General features: G+C 39.2%; 1 protein-coding gene across 3 annotated transcripts in view; it reads left to right on the forward strand.

Moving 5' to 3' along the window:
* The first annotated feature begins 13,019 nt into the window (after positions 1 to 13,019).
* The window catches only part of EPG5 (ectopic P-granules 5 autophagy tethering factor), a 140,212-nt gene continuing 132,710 nt past the window's right edge, over positions 13,020 to 20,521 (forward strand). For all 3 annotated transcript variants that reach the window (XM_074201649.1, XM_074201647.1, XM_074201648.1), the window contains exon 1: positions 13,020 to 13,153. In XM_074201649.1, coding sequence (XP_074057750.1) covers positions 13,091 to 13,153 — 63 coding nt within the window. In that variant the 5' untranslated portion in view covers positions 13,020 to 13,090. The remainder of the gene's footprint in view (positions 13,154 to 20,521) is intronic.

The following is a 20,521-nucleotide window of genomic DNA, read 5'->3' on the forward strand; positions in this document are numbered from 1 at the left end:
GGGACTGGGATTGGATGGCCTGTCTGGGACCATAGGGCCAGGTGGATGCTGGGCCTAAGGGGTGGTTATGTGGGTTCGGGGCCGCTTGGCCCTGGGGCCGGGGATCTTTCTGCTGTACCACTCAACTACCCTACAGCAGAGACAGAGTGAAAGGAGAGAAAATATAGTTCATGGTATTAGAGAAGTATGAATGGAGGGAGTTGTGATCAGCAATGGCAATGGAAAAATATGGAAGTAACTTTTATGATGGGCTTATTCTAAAGAATGTGATCCATCTGCAACAGAGCTGGTGCTATTGAAACACAGACTGAAGCACATTTTTTATTATTATTATTTTCTGGGGGGTGTTGCAGGGTAAATGAGACTGGGTAGCCTTCCTGGGGCTGCACAGATGGGTGATTATTGGGTGTCTGAGGCTGGATTTGGACCTGGGTGCTCCTGGCTCAAAGGCCAGTGATCTATGTGCCACCCAGCTGCCCCTACTATTATTATTATTATTATTACCATTTTATTTTATTTTGGGTCATTTTTTTTGGTTTTTGTAGGGCAATGGGGTTGGGGTGGCTTGCATGGGGTCACACAACTAGGTGATTGTTGGGAGTCTGGGGCCGGATTTGGGCTCAGGTGCTTCTGGCTCCAGGGCTGGAGCTCAGTCCACTGCACCACCTGGCCACACCTACAATTATTATTATTATTTTTTCATTTTAATTTTTTCTCTCCCCTTTATCACTTACGCAGGTTTATGTTTTCTTGGGGGAGGGGGTATTATGTTTACTCTTAAACAAGAATAGTTTAGTAATGTATAAAAAACATTATTTGTACAAAATAAGAATAAATAAATAAATTTAAAAAAAAAGAATCAACTTGAACTCAGGTTCTTCTGACTCCAGGGCCTGACTATCCACTGTGCCACCTAGCTGCCCCTGTCATGACTTTCAGGTAGTCCCATAATTTTTAAATCATCTCTCTGGGATCTCTTTTCTAGGTCATGTTATGAAAGAATAATCTAAACTATGGGGGGGGGGGAACAATGAGAAAAAAAGAAAAAAGTTTTAAAAAGTGAAAATAGTTTTTTCCTCTGGTGGTTGGATGGTATTTTTAGAATTGTCTGTGATCACTACAACTGTCTATCATATTGATTGTCATACTATGTTGCTGTTAATGTGTACAATGTTTTCCTACTTCTGCTTTCTTCACTTATCATCAGTTCATGCAAGCCTTTCTAGGCTTTTCTGAAGTCTGCCTGCACTTGTTTTTTTACTGAATAATAGTACTCCAATATATTCATAAATCATAATTTGTTCAGCTATTCCCCAATTGATGGGCATCCCTTCATTTTCCAATTCTTTGACCCTACAAAAAGCTGCTATGAATTTTTTTGTATCCCCCCCCCTTTTTAATGAACTTTTTGGGATACAGACTTCAGTTTTATAATTTCTTCATCTGAAAACTACTTGTTCATATCCTTAAACCATGTCAGTTAGGGAAAGACTTATATTCTTATAAATTTGACTCAGTTCCCTATATATTTTAGAAATGAGTTCTTTTTTTTTTTTTTTGCAAGGCAATGGGGTTAAGTGGCTTGCCCAAGGCCACACAGCTAGGTAATTATTAAATGTTTGAGGCCAGATTTAGGTACTCCTGACTTCAGGGCCAGTGTTGGATCCACTGTGTCACCTAGCCACCCCTAGAAATGAGTTCTTTATCAGAAATACTAGCTGTGAAAATCGTTTCTCAGCTTTCTTCATTCCTTCTAATCTTAGTTGCATTAGTTTTATTTGTGTAAAATCTTTTAAAATTAATGTAATCAAAATTATTGCTATGCAGTAGAAAATGAAAATATCTTCTGAGACCATTCAGATATTAGAAGTCCCTAAAATATTTTAAATAAATAAAATTTTAAATAATTTTAAATAAATCAGAAAGAGAAGGCAGTAACATAGGCTCATAGAGACAAAAGTGTTGAGCTCAAGAAGTTTGGGCAATGTTGTTGTTATTCATCATCCTTCCTTCAGGAAGAAGAAAATGAATTGGATTTAGGGCACAGCTGTGTAAAATCATCAACCTCACTTCAGAGTCATCAAGTCCAGTGGTAAGACATAAGTCAAGATGACTAAGGATGGCCCAATAATATTATTTGCTCAGTTGTCTAAGTCATTTAACAACTGAAGTGTGACAAGATGGAATGTATGAATAATGGGTGGGGTACAGTGAGGGGGCAAGAAAAGAGAAAGTAGATTTAAAGTATTTCAATCTGATTTACCTTTTTGAAAGTGAAGACCATTAACATTTTGTATTTGAAAATTAGCTACTATTTTGCAAGGGTGACTAATTGTGTAAGGGATCCAAGGATTTGGAACTTTGAAAAGACTTCAGAGATCACCTAATTCAACATTTATTTTACAGAAAAGGAAAATGAAACCTAAAGTGCTAAACTATATTGCCTGATGTCATACTAATGGTAAGTAACTGAATCAGGTTCCTTAGAACAAATCCTTTGACTAAATACTTAGTGCTGTCCTTTCCATTATATCATGCTTATAAAAAGTCCTAAGAACTAGGCATGTTTCATATGAAAAATACCTTTGATTTCAGAGGACAACCAGTACAAACCCCCTTATTTTAATAGATGAGGAAATAGTTAAAATGCCTTGGCTGAGATCACTCAAGAGGTAAAACATCAATGTGAGATTTGAACCCAGGATTCTTGGGAAATTTGGTGTCCTTTTCATTTCTTTTTTTCTTTTTAGGTTTGTCCTTTTCGTTTCACTACAATCCAGTTACATTGTTTGTTATTTCATGTATTTATAAAGTACAATTGTTAATGAGTAATTAGCAATTATTTATTAAATAATTCTTGTGAGTCAGTCACTGCTAAGCAATGGGGATACAAAGAAACACTCCTCAAGTTTCAGGATTTTATATTCTATAAGAAAAGACAATAAACATATGCAAAATATAGAAAATATACAAGAAAATGGATGGGGTAAGGAACAAGTAAAGGAGAGTAGGAAGAAGTGGAAGGATAGGTGGAGGAGAATCAAGCGAGTAGAGTTATGAAAACCAGAGAGGATAAAGTCTAGGAGGGGAGAATGGTCAATAAAGCTGAATTCTACAGAGAGACCAAGAAGGATAGACAGTTAAAAAAAAAGTCACTCAGTTTGGTAATTTAGAAATCATGAATAACTTTAGAGAGAGTAATTTCAGTTGATAAATCTGGCAATCAGATTTCAGAAGATTTAGAAGAAAGTGAGATGAGACAAAGTCTCAAAACACAATTATAGATAGATTTTTTGAATTTAGGTGAGAATGGGAAAAATAGTGTGTAGTATAAGGACTGTGGGCTCACTTTCTCAAACTCAGTAGCACTTGTGGATCATATTAGTTAGGGCTGTTACATTTCTCCTTAGGTTTCTATGGAAGGTTGGGGCCTGGTGTTTCTATTATTATTACAATCCTCATTCAGTATGTCCCTTTCTTCCTTCAGATATCAATTGCCAATTATATCTCTCCAATATTAATTCAGCTGGTCCAATGAGGGTCCAGACCTCCAGTTGCCTTAGCATAGTGCTGTGGTGTTCAAAAGGAGGAAGAACATAAGATTGGAAAAGCTAGATTTTAGTTCCACTTCTGTTTTCCTGATCAAGTTACTTTACCCAATGAAACCTTAGAATCCAGGGCTTTTGTGAAAAACAAGGGGCCCCTAAAGACAAGTCTTGTAAAGTCTTGTCAAGAGTTGCTAGGTGACCCAGAAGATGAGCACTGAACCTAGTCAGGAGGACCTGCATTCAAATCTGGTCTCAGACACTTGACACTAACTAGCTGTGTCACCTCGGACAAGTGACTTAATCCAGATTGCCTCAAATCCAGGGTCATCTCCAGTCATCTCGATTCACTGGACCCAGATGTCTCTGGAGGAGAAAGTGAGACTTCTGACTTAGCATAGCATTCCCCTCACTAAATCCATTTCATATACTTGTCATGGCATCATCTCCTTGACGTCATGGTCTTCTTCAAGAACAAAGGACCAACAACAACATAGCCTTGTCAGTCCCCGACACTATGATATTTAGCATTGTGTTTTGAGTGCCAGTCGATCAGATGCTTAATGTTTGCTAAAGTGAAATGAATTTAGTTATATGATATTCTTGTAGAAAGAATAGTAAGGTGGAAATAAAATGATGTGGGAGCACGAAAATGCCACTAGATGGCAACATAGGTTACTTCAAAATTGGTTTAGTAGGAGTTGCAGGTATAGAACTGGGCCTTCTTAAGAATTAAAACCAGAAACATTTGAGATGCTGTATTGTTTATAATTTTCATGAAATAGTACAATTATGAGTCTATGTTGTCTCTTACTTTGACAGTGATAAAATTTGGTAAAAAATAAATTTCCTCTAAAGTTCAAGCATTTTGGACCTGATCGAAAAGAATCTGACATTGAAAAACTGGATGGAGATATTAATACATTCATCTAGTAAACATTTATTAAGCACTAAACAAATGCTTGAAACTCTAATGTCTGTGAATAGATAGGGTATTACATGGGTATCAGTATGATCAGTAGGATCAACTACTCCATTGTTCATGTTAGAGAATTTGGAGGTAAGGAGATGATGCATTTGAGTTCATTCCTCCTACTTACTCTTTTTTAATTTTTTTTGAGGCAATCAGGGTTAAGTGACTTGCTCAAGATCACACACTTACCACTGTATTTTCCCATGGATAAGACACACCCTTTTTTAAAAACATTGGGGTCTTAAAACTGGAATTATCTTAGACAGTGGCTGTAGATTTTTTTTACTTGCATTTCTCAGTTTTTTGTGCTTTTTTGTCTTTGCACTTATTGTTTTGCATTTGTTACCAGTATATTAGGTTACTATTGCCATGTTCTGCCCAGAAATGGCTCAGAAAAGATTTTCAAATAGTTCTGAATTCAAGTTCAAAATGATCCAGTTTGCAAAAATGAATGGAAATCATGCGCTGAACATCAGTTTGGTCCTTCCCCCAAATGAGAAAACAATCTGAGACTGGCTATGGGAAGAAGAAACCCAACTGAAAATGCCATGGTAGAAGAAGACCATGAGAGGCAAGTCAGCCAAATGACCTGAGGTAGAGAGGTAACTGAAGAGATAAATTGAAGAGCAAAGGGAAAGTGGAATTCCTGTGTCCACAAAGATGGTTCAGCAGGAGGCCAGAAGAATTGCTGATGAAAAAGAAGTTCCTGATTTCAAAGGAGGACACAATTGGTGCTTCAGGTTCATGAAATAGAATGGACTAAACATGCGTCCACATGCTAGACTTGTCTGGGAGTGCTTGTGGTCAACTACAGACCAGAGCCCAGGTGGGAGAGCAGTCAGAGCTCTCCTAAGAGAGTGATTTGTCATCAAACACAGATGAGGATGAGCTAATGGATGGGAGTTTTGACAGTGATGAGGTGGTGTATGAATTTTATGATGAATAAAACTTGAGTTCAATAACTCTATGCAATACATTTTTAAAAAGTTTTGGGCCCCCAAATTAAGGTGCTGCTTATACATGGGGAAATATGGTTAAGTATTTCAGGTCAGAGTTTAACTCAAGTTCTCCTGACTCCAGGGCCAGGTGCTCCACCCACTTCACCTTCTACTAACTCTTTTGGCAATCTTGGGGAGGTGAGTAGACTAGTCTAGTGTGATTTTGGCAAGGGTTGAGGCGAAGTTCTGCTTTAGCCCTGAGTCATAATTGTCTTTCTCAATTTTAGATAAAATGACATTGATTCCAGAAGGTCAAGGATGAAGCATGCTACTCATTACTGAAAGAAGCAAGACATACCCATATCCATATCCACACATCCATACACCCCCCCCCAAACACACACACACACACACACAATCATACACATACATATATAGATTTGCTTTCCAGAATAGACAGAATAGATAAATTGACAGCTTTTCCAACAATGTATTAATGTGCCTGTTTCCAATAGTTCTCCAATATATGCCATTTCTTTTTTGTCATTTTGCCAATCTGATGAATGTAATATACAATTTCAAAGTTTCTTAATTTGTATTTCTTAGTTATTAGTAGTTGGGAGCATTTTGTGGTATGGTTATTGATAGATTGAATTTTATTCCTTGAAAATTGCTTATTTGTTATCTTATTGTGGCATGTTCTTATTCTTGTAAATTTGACTAAATTTTTTGTGTTTCTTGGAAATGAGATCTTTATGAGATAGGTAAAAATTCTTCCCATCCATTTAACTTTTCCTTTTAATCTTAGTTGCATTGATTTTGTTTGTAAAAACAAACCCCTTTTTGAGAAATCCAGATTTTCCATTTTATCATTGATGATCCTCTCTATACTTTATTTGTGCATGAACTTTTCCCAAGTCTCTAGATCTAGGACATATCTTTTTTTTTTGGCAAGGCCATGGGGTTAAGTGACTTGTCCAAGGTCATACAGGTAGGTAATTATTAAATGTCTGAGGCTGGATTTGAATTCAGGTCATCCCTGACTGCAGGATCCACTGTGCCACCTAGCTGCCCCCCAAATCTCTAGATCTAAAAGATAAATTCTTCCTTGATCTTTTATTTATTATGTGACCTTTTATATTTAAACCATGCATTACTTGATTACAAGTATTACTTAAGGAACTTATGGAATGAGGTCCTATTCCCTTCTTTTAGAGAAGAGAAAACTGAGACCCTGAGAAAGACCTTTATACAAGGTCAGTCTTGTAGTAAAAGGGTCAAAAAATTGAATTTCAGCTCTGCCATCTACATGACCTTGCTCAAATAACTTTGGTTCTCTAGGCCTTCCCCATTTGAAAAAATTAAGGGGGTTAGGCTGAAAAATCTCCACTGTTCTTTCCACAGCAGTAATGCCCATGAAAATAAGAGTATTAATCTAACATGCATACAGTCTTTAAAGAAGCTTCCTATTTATTACACTGTGTGTTAATGGATGGGAGTTTTGATAGTGATGAGGTGGTGTATGAATTTTATGATGAATAAAACTTGAGTTCAATAACTCTATGTAATACATTTTTAAAAAGTTTTGGGCCCCCAAATTAAGGTGCTGCTTATTACACTGTGTGTTAATAAATGATTAGAAAGGAGCTAGCCTATCTGTGTGGTGCAGGGTTTAGGAGAAAGGGGTGTGTGGATGTGTGTGACAATTTAGGTGTCTATAAACTGTAAGCCTGATATGTGATAAAACACAGTGGCTATCCTATCCCAGGCAGGGAGATAAATGCTATTTCCTGGGTTTGCTTTGTATCACACCCACCCTCATCACTAGCTATGAATTTACTGAATTCAATTTAGGAATTTGAAGCATTCAAAGCTTTACCCTAATACATTCTTCTAGATGTAAATCATTTTGGTTTTGTATGGAGAAGGCCTTTCTCCTCTTGCTTTCTTTTGTACAAGCTTTAAAACTGGTTCACACTAGAGCACATACAATTATTTAAAAAAAGTGTTATCCTCATTTATTATTGATATTCAATACATTCTTGATTAGACATAATTAATATTCAGTATTTGTTGATCACCTTCTTAGTGACTAAGACAAGCATGAGGCATTGTCCATTTCTACTAAGTTTTGAGAGTAGTGGTCTATAAGAGCTCATAACATGATGAACTTTGAAGTTGTTATATCAGGCTTTTTTTCTCTTCCTTTCTATGCAAAGGAAGATTTTGATACTATTTGATACCATTGATGAGCTCTAACCCCATCATTTTGCAAGGAAGCAAACTGAGACTCGAGTTTAAGTTGAAGGTACTTTGAGGTTTAAAAAGTTCAAGAGACATAGCTTCTAGGTAATTAGTCATTTTATTAATAATGTCAGCATTTTATTAATAAAAGGAATAATCATATGGACATCTCTCTTGGACCAAAGATAATTCATGGTGCAGGGCTGCCCTTGGAAGCCTGGGTGTTCTGGAGAGTAGCAATCTACTCTGATTGGCTAACAATTAATGATAGATGGACCTACCCTAATGAGGAGAGTGACATCATGCCACTCTTGGACTAAGGGACTCTCTCTAGACCCAAACCATCCAGAGCCTAAGGCAACCCAGACTGAGGCTCTACCTCCACCTAAATTAGCTAGACTAAAGGTCAAGAATTCATTTTAGATTAGAAGTCTCTTCTAGTTGGGTGGAGTAGCAATACCAGGAATGAGGAGAATGTTAATACTATCTTCCATCAGTCTGGTCCTTGAAAGACTACTTCACCTGTACAAAAATGTTCATAGCAGCTCTGTTTGTGGTGGCCAAGAAATGGAAACTGAGGGATTGTCCATCAATTGGGGAATGGCTTAACAAACTGTGGTATATGTATGTGATGGAACACTATTGTTCTATTGGAAACCAGGAGGGATGGGAATTCAAGGAAGCCTGGAAGGATCTGCATAAACTGATGCTGAGCAAGATGAGCAGAACCAGAACATTATACATACTAACAGCAACATAGGGGTGATGATCAACCTTAATGTACATGCTCCTACCAACAGGGCAAAAATCAAGCACAATTTTGGGGTATCTTCAATGGACAATGCCATCTGTATACTGAGAAAGAATTGTGGAGTTTGAACAAAGACCAAAGACTTTTACTTTTAATTTTTTAAAAAAAGTCTTGTTTTATTATTTAATTCATACTATATGTTTCTTCTTTAAGGATATGATTTCTCTCTCATCACATTCGACTAGGTCCATGCATACTATGGGAATGATGTAAAGACTAACAAACTGCCTTCTGTGGGGGTGGGAAAGCAAGATTGGGGGGAAAATTGTAAAACTCAAAATAAATAAAACCTTTCTAAAATTAAAAAAAAACTACTTTGAACATGGAAATAGGACTGGGAAAAAAGGGTGAGTCTTCCCAATTTTAATCACTGGTTATTAGTATAGGAGAGAAAGTCATTTCTTTCAGTATCCTCAATTGCTAAATATTTATTAAATACCTACTATGTTTTATGCAATGGGAATACTAAAGGAGACAAACTACAGTTCTCACACAAGAAAACAAATATATACAAACAAGCTATCTACTAGATACATAGGAAAGAATTAGAAAAGGGAAGTCAGGGAAAGGTTCCCTGAAGAAGATGAGATTTTAGTTGGGACAGAAAAGAAGCTAAGGAGACTAGGCAGGGTTGAGGAAGACCATTCCATGTTTGGGGGAAAAAGCCAAATAAAGTGCCTGGAGCTGAGATAAGGTGTGGTTTGTTTGTGGAAAAGCTGGGAGGCCTGTGACATTGGTTGGAAGTAAAGTATTAGAAGACTAAAAGGATAACAAGGAAACAGGTTAAGAAGGGCTTTGGAGGCCAAAGGGCTGTGTGGGACATGTTTGGACCTGTGCTTTAGTGGTTGAATGGAGGATGAATTGGAGTGGGGACTCAATAGACAAACCCACCAGCAGGCTTTTGCATGCTCAGACATGAGGTTATCAGAGCATGCACCAGAATGAGAAGATCAGAATGCACCATGTCAGAGGAGCGATAGGACTGTCAAGGAGATTTTTCAAATGTGAAATCAATAGGCCTTGCAACATTCTAGATATTTGGGGAGAGGTATATGTATGAGAGATGGTGAAGAGTTGAGTATGAGGTTAAGATTCTCAGGGACTAATTAGGGACATGGGGTTGGTCTCCATAGCAAGAGGGAAGATAAGAGGTTGGGAGGGTTTAGAGGGGAAAGAAAATGTTTTGGATATATTGAGTTTACAGTATATACTGGATATTCAGTTCAAGATGTCTGAAGGGCAGTTGGAGGGGCAAAAATGGAGATTAATGGAGAAATCCATGGGACCTGATGAGATCAACAAGTAGTATAGAGGGAGAAGAGGGTCTAAAGCTGAATAGTTTGTGATACTTCTGAATTAGAGAGCTTGATTTGGACAAGGATCCAGAAGAAGAGATAAGTAGAACCAGAAAGGAGTGGTATTGCAAAAATCTAGAATATCAGAGGGTGATCAATAGTGTGAAAGGATGTAGAAGGTTTGAGGTGAATGAGAATTGAAAAAAAGTTTCTGGATTTGACAATCATTAGATAGCTGTTTCAGTGCTATGGTGAGGTCAGAAGCAGGATGTAAAAGTTAAGAAGATAGTGAGGGGGTAGCTAGGTAGTGCAGTGGATAGAGCACCTTCCTGGAATCAGGAGGACCTGAATTCAAATCAGGCCTCAGACACTTAATTGCCAAAGGGTGTGACCTTGGGCAAGTCACTAAAGTAAAAAAAAATACCCAAAAGAAAAGATAGTGAGGAGATGATGGAGGTATCTTTCAAAGATAACCATTTAAAAAAAAATCTCTTAAAGGAGTTAAACACAAAGGGCAGAAGAGATAGAGGAAGATAGTTAACAGGGATGGAATGAGGAATGATCAGATAAAGGGTTTTTTTGAGGATAGAGGAGACATAGGCATATTTATAGAGGCAGTAAGGAAGGAGAGACTGAAAATACATGATAAAGTGCATTTTATAGGGAGGCCAATCTGCTGGAGATGATGGAATGAGATTATTTGAGCATGTAGAAGGGTTGGATTAGGTTAAGGAGTAAGGCCAATCTATTATGTGAGAAAATTGTGAAGGAGGAGATTGTTGCAGAACACATATGAGTAATATGAGATAAGGAAGAGGGGAGAAGAGGGAGCTCAAGGTGATTGTTTCCAATCTTTTCTACAAATATGAGGCAAGTTCATAGTTTAGAGTATAGAGGGAACCATGGGAGATTTGAAGAATAAAAAGATTCAGAAGAGTCAATATGTTCTAAGTAGACACTAATTAATATCATCTACAATGCATATTTTAAGAATATCTCTAAAGAAGGTGGTCCTGGGTTCTGGAAGGAAGAAGGCAATAGATGGAAAAGTGTAAACTCTGGCAAGTTCCAACTAATAGATATATACAATTAGGTGCTCACTATGCCCAGCATGCTAAATTTTGGGGAGACAATCAAAAGTGAAATTGTTCTTGGCCTCAAGGAGCTCACATTCTATATGGGATGACATGAAGACTTATACTGAAAGAAATTAATATTAGTAACCAATTAACACTGGGGAGATGCAGGATTACCCCCATCCCCCACTTACTCATTCAAAGCCTAGATGGATAAGATTGCTCAGATAGAAGAATTTACAGAAATAATTAAATCTAGGTGAATTCTTGCCCATTGTGTTCTACTGAGTAGATCTATGGGGTGGATCTTTTTAGTGCAGATTGCAAGGGCCAATATTCTGGCTGTACAGATAGTAGTCTCCGCTTAAGAGGGACCCAAGCCCCTCATTAAAATAAGCCCACCTCTTGTTATAACATTCATTTTGCCATTAATTTTTTTTGGGGGGGTTTCAAGGCAATGGGGTTAAGTGGCTTGCCCAAGGTCACACAGCTAGGTAATTATTAAGTGTCTTAGGCTGGATTTGAACTCAGGTACTCCTGACTCCTGGGCCTGTGCTCTATCCACTGTTCCACCTAGCTGACCCATTGCCATCACTTTTTAACTAGAGTTGATTTCAGCTTTGAGAACATTTACTTCCCAAGGATATTTAATAAAATTACTAATTTATCCAAAAATAGTCCTTAGAACTTTTCATCTGTAACAGAGCAAGCTCAAATTTAATAGTAAAGTAAGTATGTAATGGCATGAATATCATTAAAATATATAATATAAATTATATAATATAAACAATACTGTTACTATTAACAATATAATAGTATTAATACACTACAAGTAGATAACAGTATTAAAGTCAATATGCTATATAAGGTATACAGTAGCATCAACAAGACAGACATACTAAGAAACTTAAAAGTAATTAAGTATACAACAGTATTAAAGGATACAATACTGTATCGTCATACAATACAAATTAAAGTGATATAATGGTATTAACAGAGGTGGCACGTAGACAAATGCTAACAAAGTCAAATGTTATAAATGGCAAGTGAATACTTAGTCCAAAGTGTTTAAAATAGCTTTTTTACTAAGATATCTCAACAAAATGGCACACCTCTCGAGGTAGGAGAGGGGGCAGAGAAATCCGAAAATGCAAGGTCTTTTATGCACTTTGAAAGACCTTGTTCCTGCCATGCCCATCATAGACTGGGGCCACAATCTAAATTTGGTACATAGGTCCCCATCCATTTCCCCTGTCCCGCTCATTATACTAATGACCAAGAACAGCTTGAGCAGGGGCAAAGGAGGCCCAGACTAGGTTATTTTAAAAACCGGTGGGGCAGTCTCTTCAGTTTTTGATCACACTGAGGCTACCTGCCTATAAGGCAACAATCTAGGTAGAGCCCAGTCTTTGTAAGGTAAACTAACACTCCTGTGGAACCCAAACTCGCGCAGATTCCTCACAGTTAATAGTACAAGTCTACAAAATGCTTGCTACAGGGAAGGATGAGGATGTGTGCCGGGAGCATCTGGGCAGTCAGGGTTAGCCTAGAGCAGATGAAGGATCTTCAGGAGACCGTCTGGGGAAGGGATACCCATGCTGAAGAGGCAACGTATATAAACAGAAAGGACGGCTTCGTGGAGCCCGGCCCCGGCCCCGGCCCCGGCCCCGGCCCCGGAGGGTCCTGGGCTGGAATCCTGCCTGGTTGTGAGACCCTGCCCAGGCATCTCCTGCAGACCGGTCAGTCGGAGCTGGCAGAGGGGGCTTCTTCCCCCGGAGTTCTCCATCCCAAACTCAGAGCTTCTTAACAATAAGACCATGAGGTGGGACGGGCCGCCCGGCACGGGAGGACCGAGGGAAGGCTGCAGCAGGACTCGGGGCGTCGGCTCGGTGTGGCCGATGGCAGGAGCCGAGGGGGTGGGGGCTGGGAGGAGGCTCTGGGCGCATGCGCCCTCCTCTCCCCGCCCCCGGGCAGCAAGCACAGGCCCAGGACCTATCTGGGTCACTGGGCGAAGCGGCGAATCCCGTGAGCCTCGCTCAGTCCCGGCGGAAGTTTGTCTTACTTCAGCGCCCGTAGGGCACCGGGCCGGCCCCCCGTCGGGGATTGGCGCAAGCGCAGGCCACGTGACTGGGGCCGGAACCTGCAGAGGGCCGTGCTTGGGGAAGCATTTTGACAATAACAAACCGGGTCCGGGCAGCAGCCGGAAGTATGGCCGAGGCGGTGAGGCCCCCGCGGCGGGCCAAGGCCAAGGCCAGCCGGGCTAAACCCAAGGTAAGCTGTCCGCCGGCCCGCGTCTTCCTCCCGGCGTGTTTCTCTCCGCTTCCGGGCGGCCCGCGCCTCCTCCTCCTCCTCCTCCTCCTCCTCCCCACCGCTCCGGCGCGCCCCCGACGCTATCCCTCCCCCCTTTCTGAGGCCCCTGACAGCCCCCCACCCCAATCGGAGCTCCTCGCCCTGCCCCCGCCCCCCAGGCCCTTACCCCGAACCTCCCCTCCCTTCCGGCTCCGCTCCCCAATCACAGACCTGGGCTTCCGAATCTTGCCCCTCCGTCACGCACGTGGATTCTTTTCTCCTCGAGTCACAGACCCCGCGGCTCCCGAGGCTTCAGTCACGGGCTCGGACCCTCCCCGTCCCCCCCAACCCCCAGACCCTGCCCCCCCCGCCCCCCCCCCCCCGTCGTGGAATCAGCCTGGTCTCCCCCTAAATTAAGGACCGGACTGAAGTTGGCCCCGTGCCCTCTCCTTGCCCCCCAAGCCCAGGGGCTGCCTTCAGCCGGTCCTGTGGAGCCACGGAGGCCTCTTGTCCGGCCTGGTCAGTGGGCCCCAGACCCGCTCCTCACCTCCAGAGACCAGGTTCTCCATCTTCACCCCCTCCTTCGTTTCTTCATCAAACTGCCGGGGGCTCCGGCTTCCAGATCCCCGGAGCCCTCAACTCCTTCACCCGCTCATGCATTTGCTTGTCTTCCTGGGGTTCTGAATTCCAAGAATCTGTTAGTTTTCTTTTTCATGACTTCATCATTCCCGCTGGCCTTCAGGAGACTGGAGTCTCCGATTTGGAACCCAAACCTTGCCCGGGGTGCGACTCCCGAAGGGTTGTCATCTGGGTCCGAAGCTTCTCTCCCTTTGCCTTTCTAGGTATTGGATCTATTCCAGGCCCCATGCTGATTTTTCTCTGTCTCTTTTCCTAAAAAAGAGTAAAATTGCCTCTCCCCCCAGGGGGGCCACCTCCACTTGCACTCTTTCATACCCAGGTAAAACATTTCCTAGTTTCTTCTCTGCCAGGAACCTGTTTGACTTCTCTTGGGTGCCATCGGCCTTCATCCTTACCTGAAGCCCTTCATTGGAGACAGAGGGGTGGAAATTAAACTGTGTAGTATGGTTTGTGTGGGATGCATCCAAGAACCTTTTCTAGACTTCTGTCTCACAAAAAAATTCTGAGGCAAAAAGAGGTCTCTCATTATTTTTCAGTTTTGATTTTGTGTTATTTGGTGGTTATGATTGAACAGTCAACCCCTTGAGCTATATACTATGCCTGCAAACTTGAGACCTCTGCTTATCTGATTAAGGTGATCTAATCTGGATTCTCTTGTTCTTCCTTAGACTGACATGACATTTGTGGACTAGGGTACTGAATTTTTTTGTGTATCAGGCTCCATATACTTTGCTGGGTGTGTCATCTTCTAGCGATATAGGGTAATGGTGTAGATTGTACCTTCTTATTCTGTGTTGTTCTTTTCAGCATCTTTCCCAAAATCTTCCCATTCAGAGTGTACTTATTCTGTTCCCCTGTCCTGAAAGAATTTTCCATATACAGAAGAGAATAAAAGTGTTTATGATATAAATCTGGAGTCATATAATTTTAACTTCTTGATAGTTAGATTTATATGGAAAGCAAAAAATAGTAGTCAAATGCTAAGTGATTCTTGTCAAGTCCTCATGCTTTCATTCAGTTCTGCTATTATTAGGTGTACATTCAATTCAACTCAACAGGTCACCAAATATTTATTAAACCTTTTAATGTAATTAATGTTCTGGGAGAGATTAGATTTTAGAGGCACTTGGGCTCTGATTAAGACATGTTCTTCATCAAAGAAGACCATGACATCAGGGAGGTGATGCCATGACATGCAGCTGAATTGGATTTGAGGACAGAGGTGCTGTGCTAAATCACCAACCTCCCTTTCTTCTCTGGAGCTATCTGGGTCCAGTGACCAGATAGGAATCAGGATGTTTGGAGATGGTTCTGGATGTGAGGCAATCTGGGTTAATAGCATTGCCCAAGGTCACAGCTAGTGTCAAGTGGCTAAGACTGGGTTTTGAACTCAGTGCTCTTGATTCCAGGACTGGTGTTCTTTCCATTGTACCACTTAAAGTAATTGAGAACATCACCAACTCTGGGGAATGCTAAAAAGTACTGGAGCTGAGTATTGATAGAAGTGAGGATTTATTTTAACACTTGAAGGTGAGGATGGGTATGGATAGGAAGGAATGGAAATAGGAAATGAAATTTTGAGTTCACAGAAGAGGGGATAAATCAGTTTGACTGGAATATAGAGTTGTCTGAAGGGGAGTAATATAGAATAAGACTAGAAACGGAGGAGTGACTCAGTTTCTGAAGGACAGTAAATGCCAGAGTGAAAAATTTGTATTTTAATTTAGCGGTAATAAGATTCCATTGTAGATTTCTAAGTGACATGATTAGATCCATGACTCTGGAAGATTATTTTAGCAGCTTGGGTAATATGAATTGAAGAGAGGAGAAATCACTTAGCAGGCTATTGCAATAGTTCATGTCAGTGGTGATTTTGGGCTTATAGTTGTACACATATGAATGGAGAGAATGTGATAGATATGAGATTGAGATGGGAGAATTAATAAAACTGTGAATGTGAGGGACTTGGAGAGAGGGAAGTCAAAACTAGGTCCTGGATTGTGCACCCTATATGATTGGAAGGGATGGGTTTTTTCCCCTTAACAGAAATGGGACATTTTGGTGGAAGAACATTCTTTTTTTTTCAAGTTTTGTCATGATTTCTGGTTTTAACATGGAGATTTTGATATTCTTGGAATATCCATATATATATATATATATATATATTGCCTAATAGGCAATTGGTAATGTAGGTTTGGAGTTCAGGAGAAGAGCTAAGGTAGGATATCTAAATTTAAAAGTCACCTGTGTAGAGATGAAATAGTTGAAGTCATTGGAACTGATGAAATCATGAAGGAAGAAGGCCCAGATAGAACCTTGGGTGATATCTACAGCTCAGTATGCAGGCTATGAGTCATGGATAATACCATCAAAGGAGACAGAGATAATAATTAGGCAGGTGGAAAACTTGAAGAAGATCACAATATAAGAAAGTATCCAGAACAGGAAGGGGAGGGACATTGAAGGACCAAGTAGGTTGAGAATTGCTTGTTATAGGCAAGTAGCATTTTTTAAGGCCATATTTTGTCCAAGTCACATGCTTTATTTGCAGGATACTGCCCTCAGGGAGGGAAACGTCCTGATGAGTAAAATATATACAAGATCTGTACAGTTTAAGAGAAAGGCAGTCTCAGAAGGAAATAGGGATGAAAGGCCTCTTGTGGAGTCTTAAAGAAGCTGGAGAGGTAGAGATGAGGATGAAGAGCATTTAAGACACAGAAGAACTATCTTTTGGGAGTTGGGAGACTGAAGAAAGCAGATAGACTGTATAGCTGATTTTACATATATATATATATTATATGTTATATATATTATGTATATTATAGAAAAAAGCAGAGTATTAAAGAGATTGGAAAACTGGAATGGATTTTGGTTGTAGAGAGAGAGAAGAGTTTAGACCTGTACTTTAAGAAAATCACATTGAGTGGAGGGATTGGAATGAGAAGAGAACTGAGGCAGGAAGACCAATCTGAAGGTTATTGCAGTAGTCCAGGTGTGAGGGCTAACAAAGGCCTGCATAGGGTGACTACTGTGTGAGTGGAGAGAAGGAATATAAATAAGAGATGAGTGAAAGGAAGAATTAGGAAGACTTGACAATTGATTGGTTAAGTGGAGTGGAGGATGACATAAGATTTTGAGCCTGGAAATGGGAAGATGTTTTTATTCTCAGCAGTAATAGGAAAGTTGGATATTGGAGGAGGGTTTTTGGAGAAAGAGAATGAGTTATATTTAGATATATTGTTTGAGATGCTTACACAATATCCAAAAATCATTTGGTGGGGTGAGACTGGGGTTCAGGAGAGAGAGAGAGAGAGAGAGAGAGAGAGAGAGAGAGAAAGAGAATAGAGGACTATATTGCTAGATCTGGAAGTTACTGCATTGATATGAATATTAAACCTGTGGGAACAAATGAGATCACCAAGTGAGGTAAAGCACAAAGTCTCAGTATAAAAGCTTTTGAAAACAGCCATAATTTATTGGTGTGACCTCTCTGAAGACTCAGCAAAGAAGAATGAGGAGCAGTCAACTGACTGGGAGGAGAACCAGGAAAGAACAGTGTCCTAAAAGGGTAAAAAAAGAATATCTAGAACTAGAGGACAATTGAGCAAAGAATGGAACAAATCTGAAGTGAAGGAATTGCAAAAGGGCTTCTTGAATTGAGATTTTGTTTAGGCACCTTGGAGAAATGTTGGGAGAAGTGTAGGAGACTTGGCAGAATTTTTTTTTTGAGAAATTTAGCCATATGAATTTTCTTTTTCTGTCCTCCTTTTTCTCATGTGAATTTCAAGAGAGCAAACATTATTCAATTAAGTAAACATTTAATAAGTGCCTACTGTGTGCTAGGCACTGTGATAGATTAAAAAAAAAAAGAAGTGTCTGCCTTCAAGGAGCTTACAATCTTAACAGAAGACAGCACACAAGAAGAAGCTGAAAAAATGGAATGAGGGAGAACCAGGACATCAGGGTGAACCTGGAGTGTGCTACGGGGCATTCATCTCATTCTATAAAATCTGAAAGTGAAGTGAGCTACCAAGTCCAGGCTCAGTCCTCCATTAGGGAAGGTTTTGCATGAAGATTAGTGCTCTATTCTTTAACCCTCTAAAGAAGAGTTGATTTATTTGTCACTTTAGAGTTTATAAAGTGCAGTCTTCTTGTGGTGCAAATAGTTTTAAACCTATTTTACAGGTAAGGAAACTGAGGCTCAGGGTGAAGTGGCAACTAGTGATTGGAAAAACTAGAATTTGAATCAGTGTTACGACAGCAACAAGTACTAAGAGCTTACTATGGACTACTGTGTGCTAGGCACTGTGGGAAGCACTGAGGACACAAGAAAAAGAAAGATACAGAAACTGTGGGAGGTGCTGGGCGAACATGAAGTCCATTGTCTTGCCAATACAGAATAGCTTATGGTCTTTCTTCTGTTTTGGAGCTAGTAGATCTATTCAAAACTTGCAGGGATTGCATTTTTTTTTCTTTGTACCTTCAGCACTTATCATGCTCCCTAGCATACAGTAAGTGCTTAATAGATGCTAGCTGAGAAAGTGTAATTGGCTCCAGTAAGTCCTGTGCCAAGTAGAAGAGAAATTATCCTTTCCTCTACTTGCTTCTTAGGAAAAAACCAACTAGATACTATAATACTTTTTGGTATTATTTCTCATTTTTGAATAAAAGTTAAATAGCTCTTGAACCAGCTCTGTATTTGTAATAAAAAAAGTACTAGATTTGATGTCTGGAGATGTAAGTTCAACTCTCACTTCGTCTACTGACTGGTATAGTAGTGTGACCATGGGCAACCCAGTAAACTTAATTCTGATTTGTTTTCCCATCAATAAAATGGAGACAGTATTTGCAACTCTCCCTCATAGTGTTATTCCTGGAGAAGTGCTTTGTTATCTTTAAAGTGCTATATAATCATGACTAGTTTATTAATAATAATAATAATAATAATTAAAGAGTTGTCAAAGAGCTAATGACTGATCTGCTTAACCACTGGTTATTGAATTAATGAGTGTTCTATCATTCTCCAAATTTCTTGCTTGTTCATTGGTTGCCATTTCAAAGCTAACATAATGACAAAATGTATGATATATAGTGGAGGAAGAGATGTTCCTTAAAGACTTTGGTCCAGAATGCCTTGGCTCTTCCTCATCTCTCCTTTTTCTGTTCTGATGGCATCTAGGTTTAAAACTTTAAAACTATGAGCCTCTGATGGTGTTAATCCATTCTAGTTATTGAAACACATAGTTTAATTTCTTTCATTGCATTTATATGAAAGGTGGATGTCATCCCATATAAGCTATCATGGATCTTTTTGTTTCTAATATTGTTTTTATAATTTTAATAAAAATCTTTTAGCTCTGAAAGATTTCACCCCTTGGGTATAAAATATTATTTGATGTAGATGAGATCTTTTCTGCCTCTCTGCTTTTATATGTCTCTTTATATTACTTTCATTCTGGGATTACATACATACATACACATACATATACATACACACACACATATAGCAACTTCGGTCTTGCCCAATGAAGCCTTTAGTGGCTTCATTTATATAGTAAAAAAAATTCTTTATTCTAGAGAGCAGAAGCAGGATCTATTTTCAGTGGGGAAAAGTTAGATGAAGAAATTTTAAAAAAATTCTCATTTTTACTGACATGTTTTTGATTTATAACCATTAATTTGAGAATGTATCTCCCCTTTCTTGCCTTTGAGCCATTCTTTTAATAAAATGTTGTTTTAAAAAAGAGAAAAAAAAGGCAGTTTAGTGAAATTAACCTATTTGTTTAGGATTTCACATCTATAATTCTCAGACTTCTGTTTTGCAGGGAAGGAAATGTACCTTCTCAACTGTTGTCTGGAGCTAAGCTTGATTTTGATAATTATGTATATTTTCTTTACATTTATGTCATTGTCATTGTGTTTATCATTAGTGTAGTGTCAAATTCAAACTGAAATGAGAGCCACTAAGTTGTACATAAGGATCCCTGCTGGAGATTTATGTGTTATTATCTATTGTATTTTTATTTATTTTGTAAATTATTTACCAGTTACATTTTAGTCTGGTTCACCTACTCTGGGGAGTGTTTTAGAGACTGTGTTTGACACTTTTAGAGTGTATTATTTTGCTTATTTTATGTAGAAGACTTAGGGTTTGAACTTTTTCTACATATTTTATTTTTTCCAATAATGTGCAAAAATAGTTTTAAACATTTATCTTTTTGTAAGATTTTGAACTCCATATTTTCCTATCTCTTCTCCCCCCCCATGACACAGTAATCTGAAATGGGTTATACATGAATTATCATATTTAACATATTTCCATTTTAGTTTTGTTTTGAAAGAGGAATCAGAACTAAAGGGGGGAAAACCCAGGAGAAAAAGAAAAAAAAATCCCATAAAGCAAGTTTCAAGAAGTGAAAATAATATGCTTTGGTCTGCATTCAGACTTCATAGGTTTTTCTCTGAATGTGGATGACATTTTCCATCACAAGTCTTTAAGAATTATCCTTGGTCATTGAACTTCTGAGAGGAGCTAAGTTCATCATAGTTGATCATTATGCTGTTGCCATTAATGTGTGCAATATTCTTCTGCATCAGTTCAAGCAAGTCTTTCCAGGTTTTTCTGAAGTCTACCTGTTTGTGATTTCTTATGGAACAATAGTATTTCATCACATTCATATTCTGTAATTTGTTCAACCATTCCACAATTAA

This window comes from Macrotis lagotis, chromosome X (assembly GCF_037893015.1).
Source record: "Macrotis lagotis isolate mMagLag1 chromosome X, bilby.v1.9.chrom.fasta, whole genome shotgun sequence".
Lineage (NCBI taxonomy): Eukaryota > Metazoa > Chordata > Mammalia > Peramelemorphia > Peramelidae > Macrotis > Macrotis lagotis.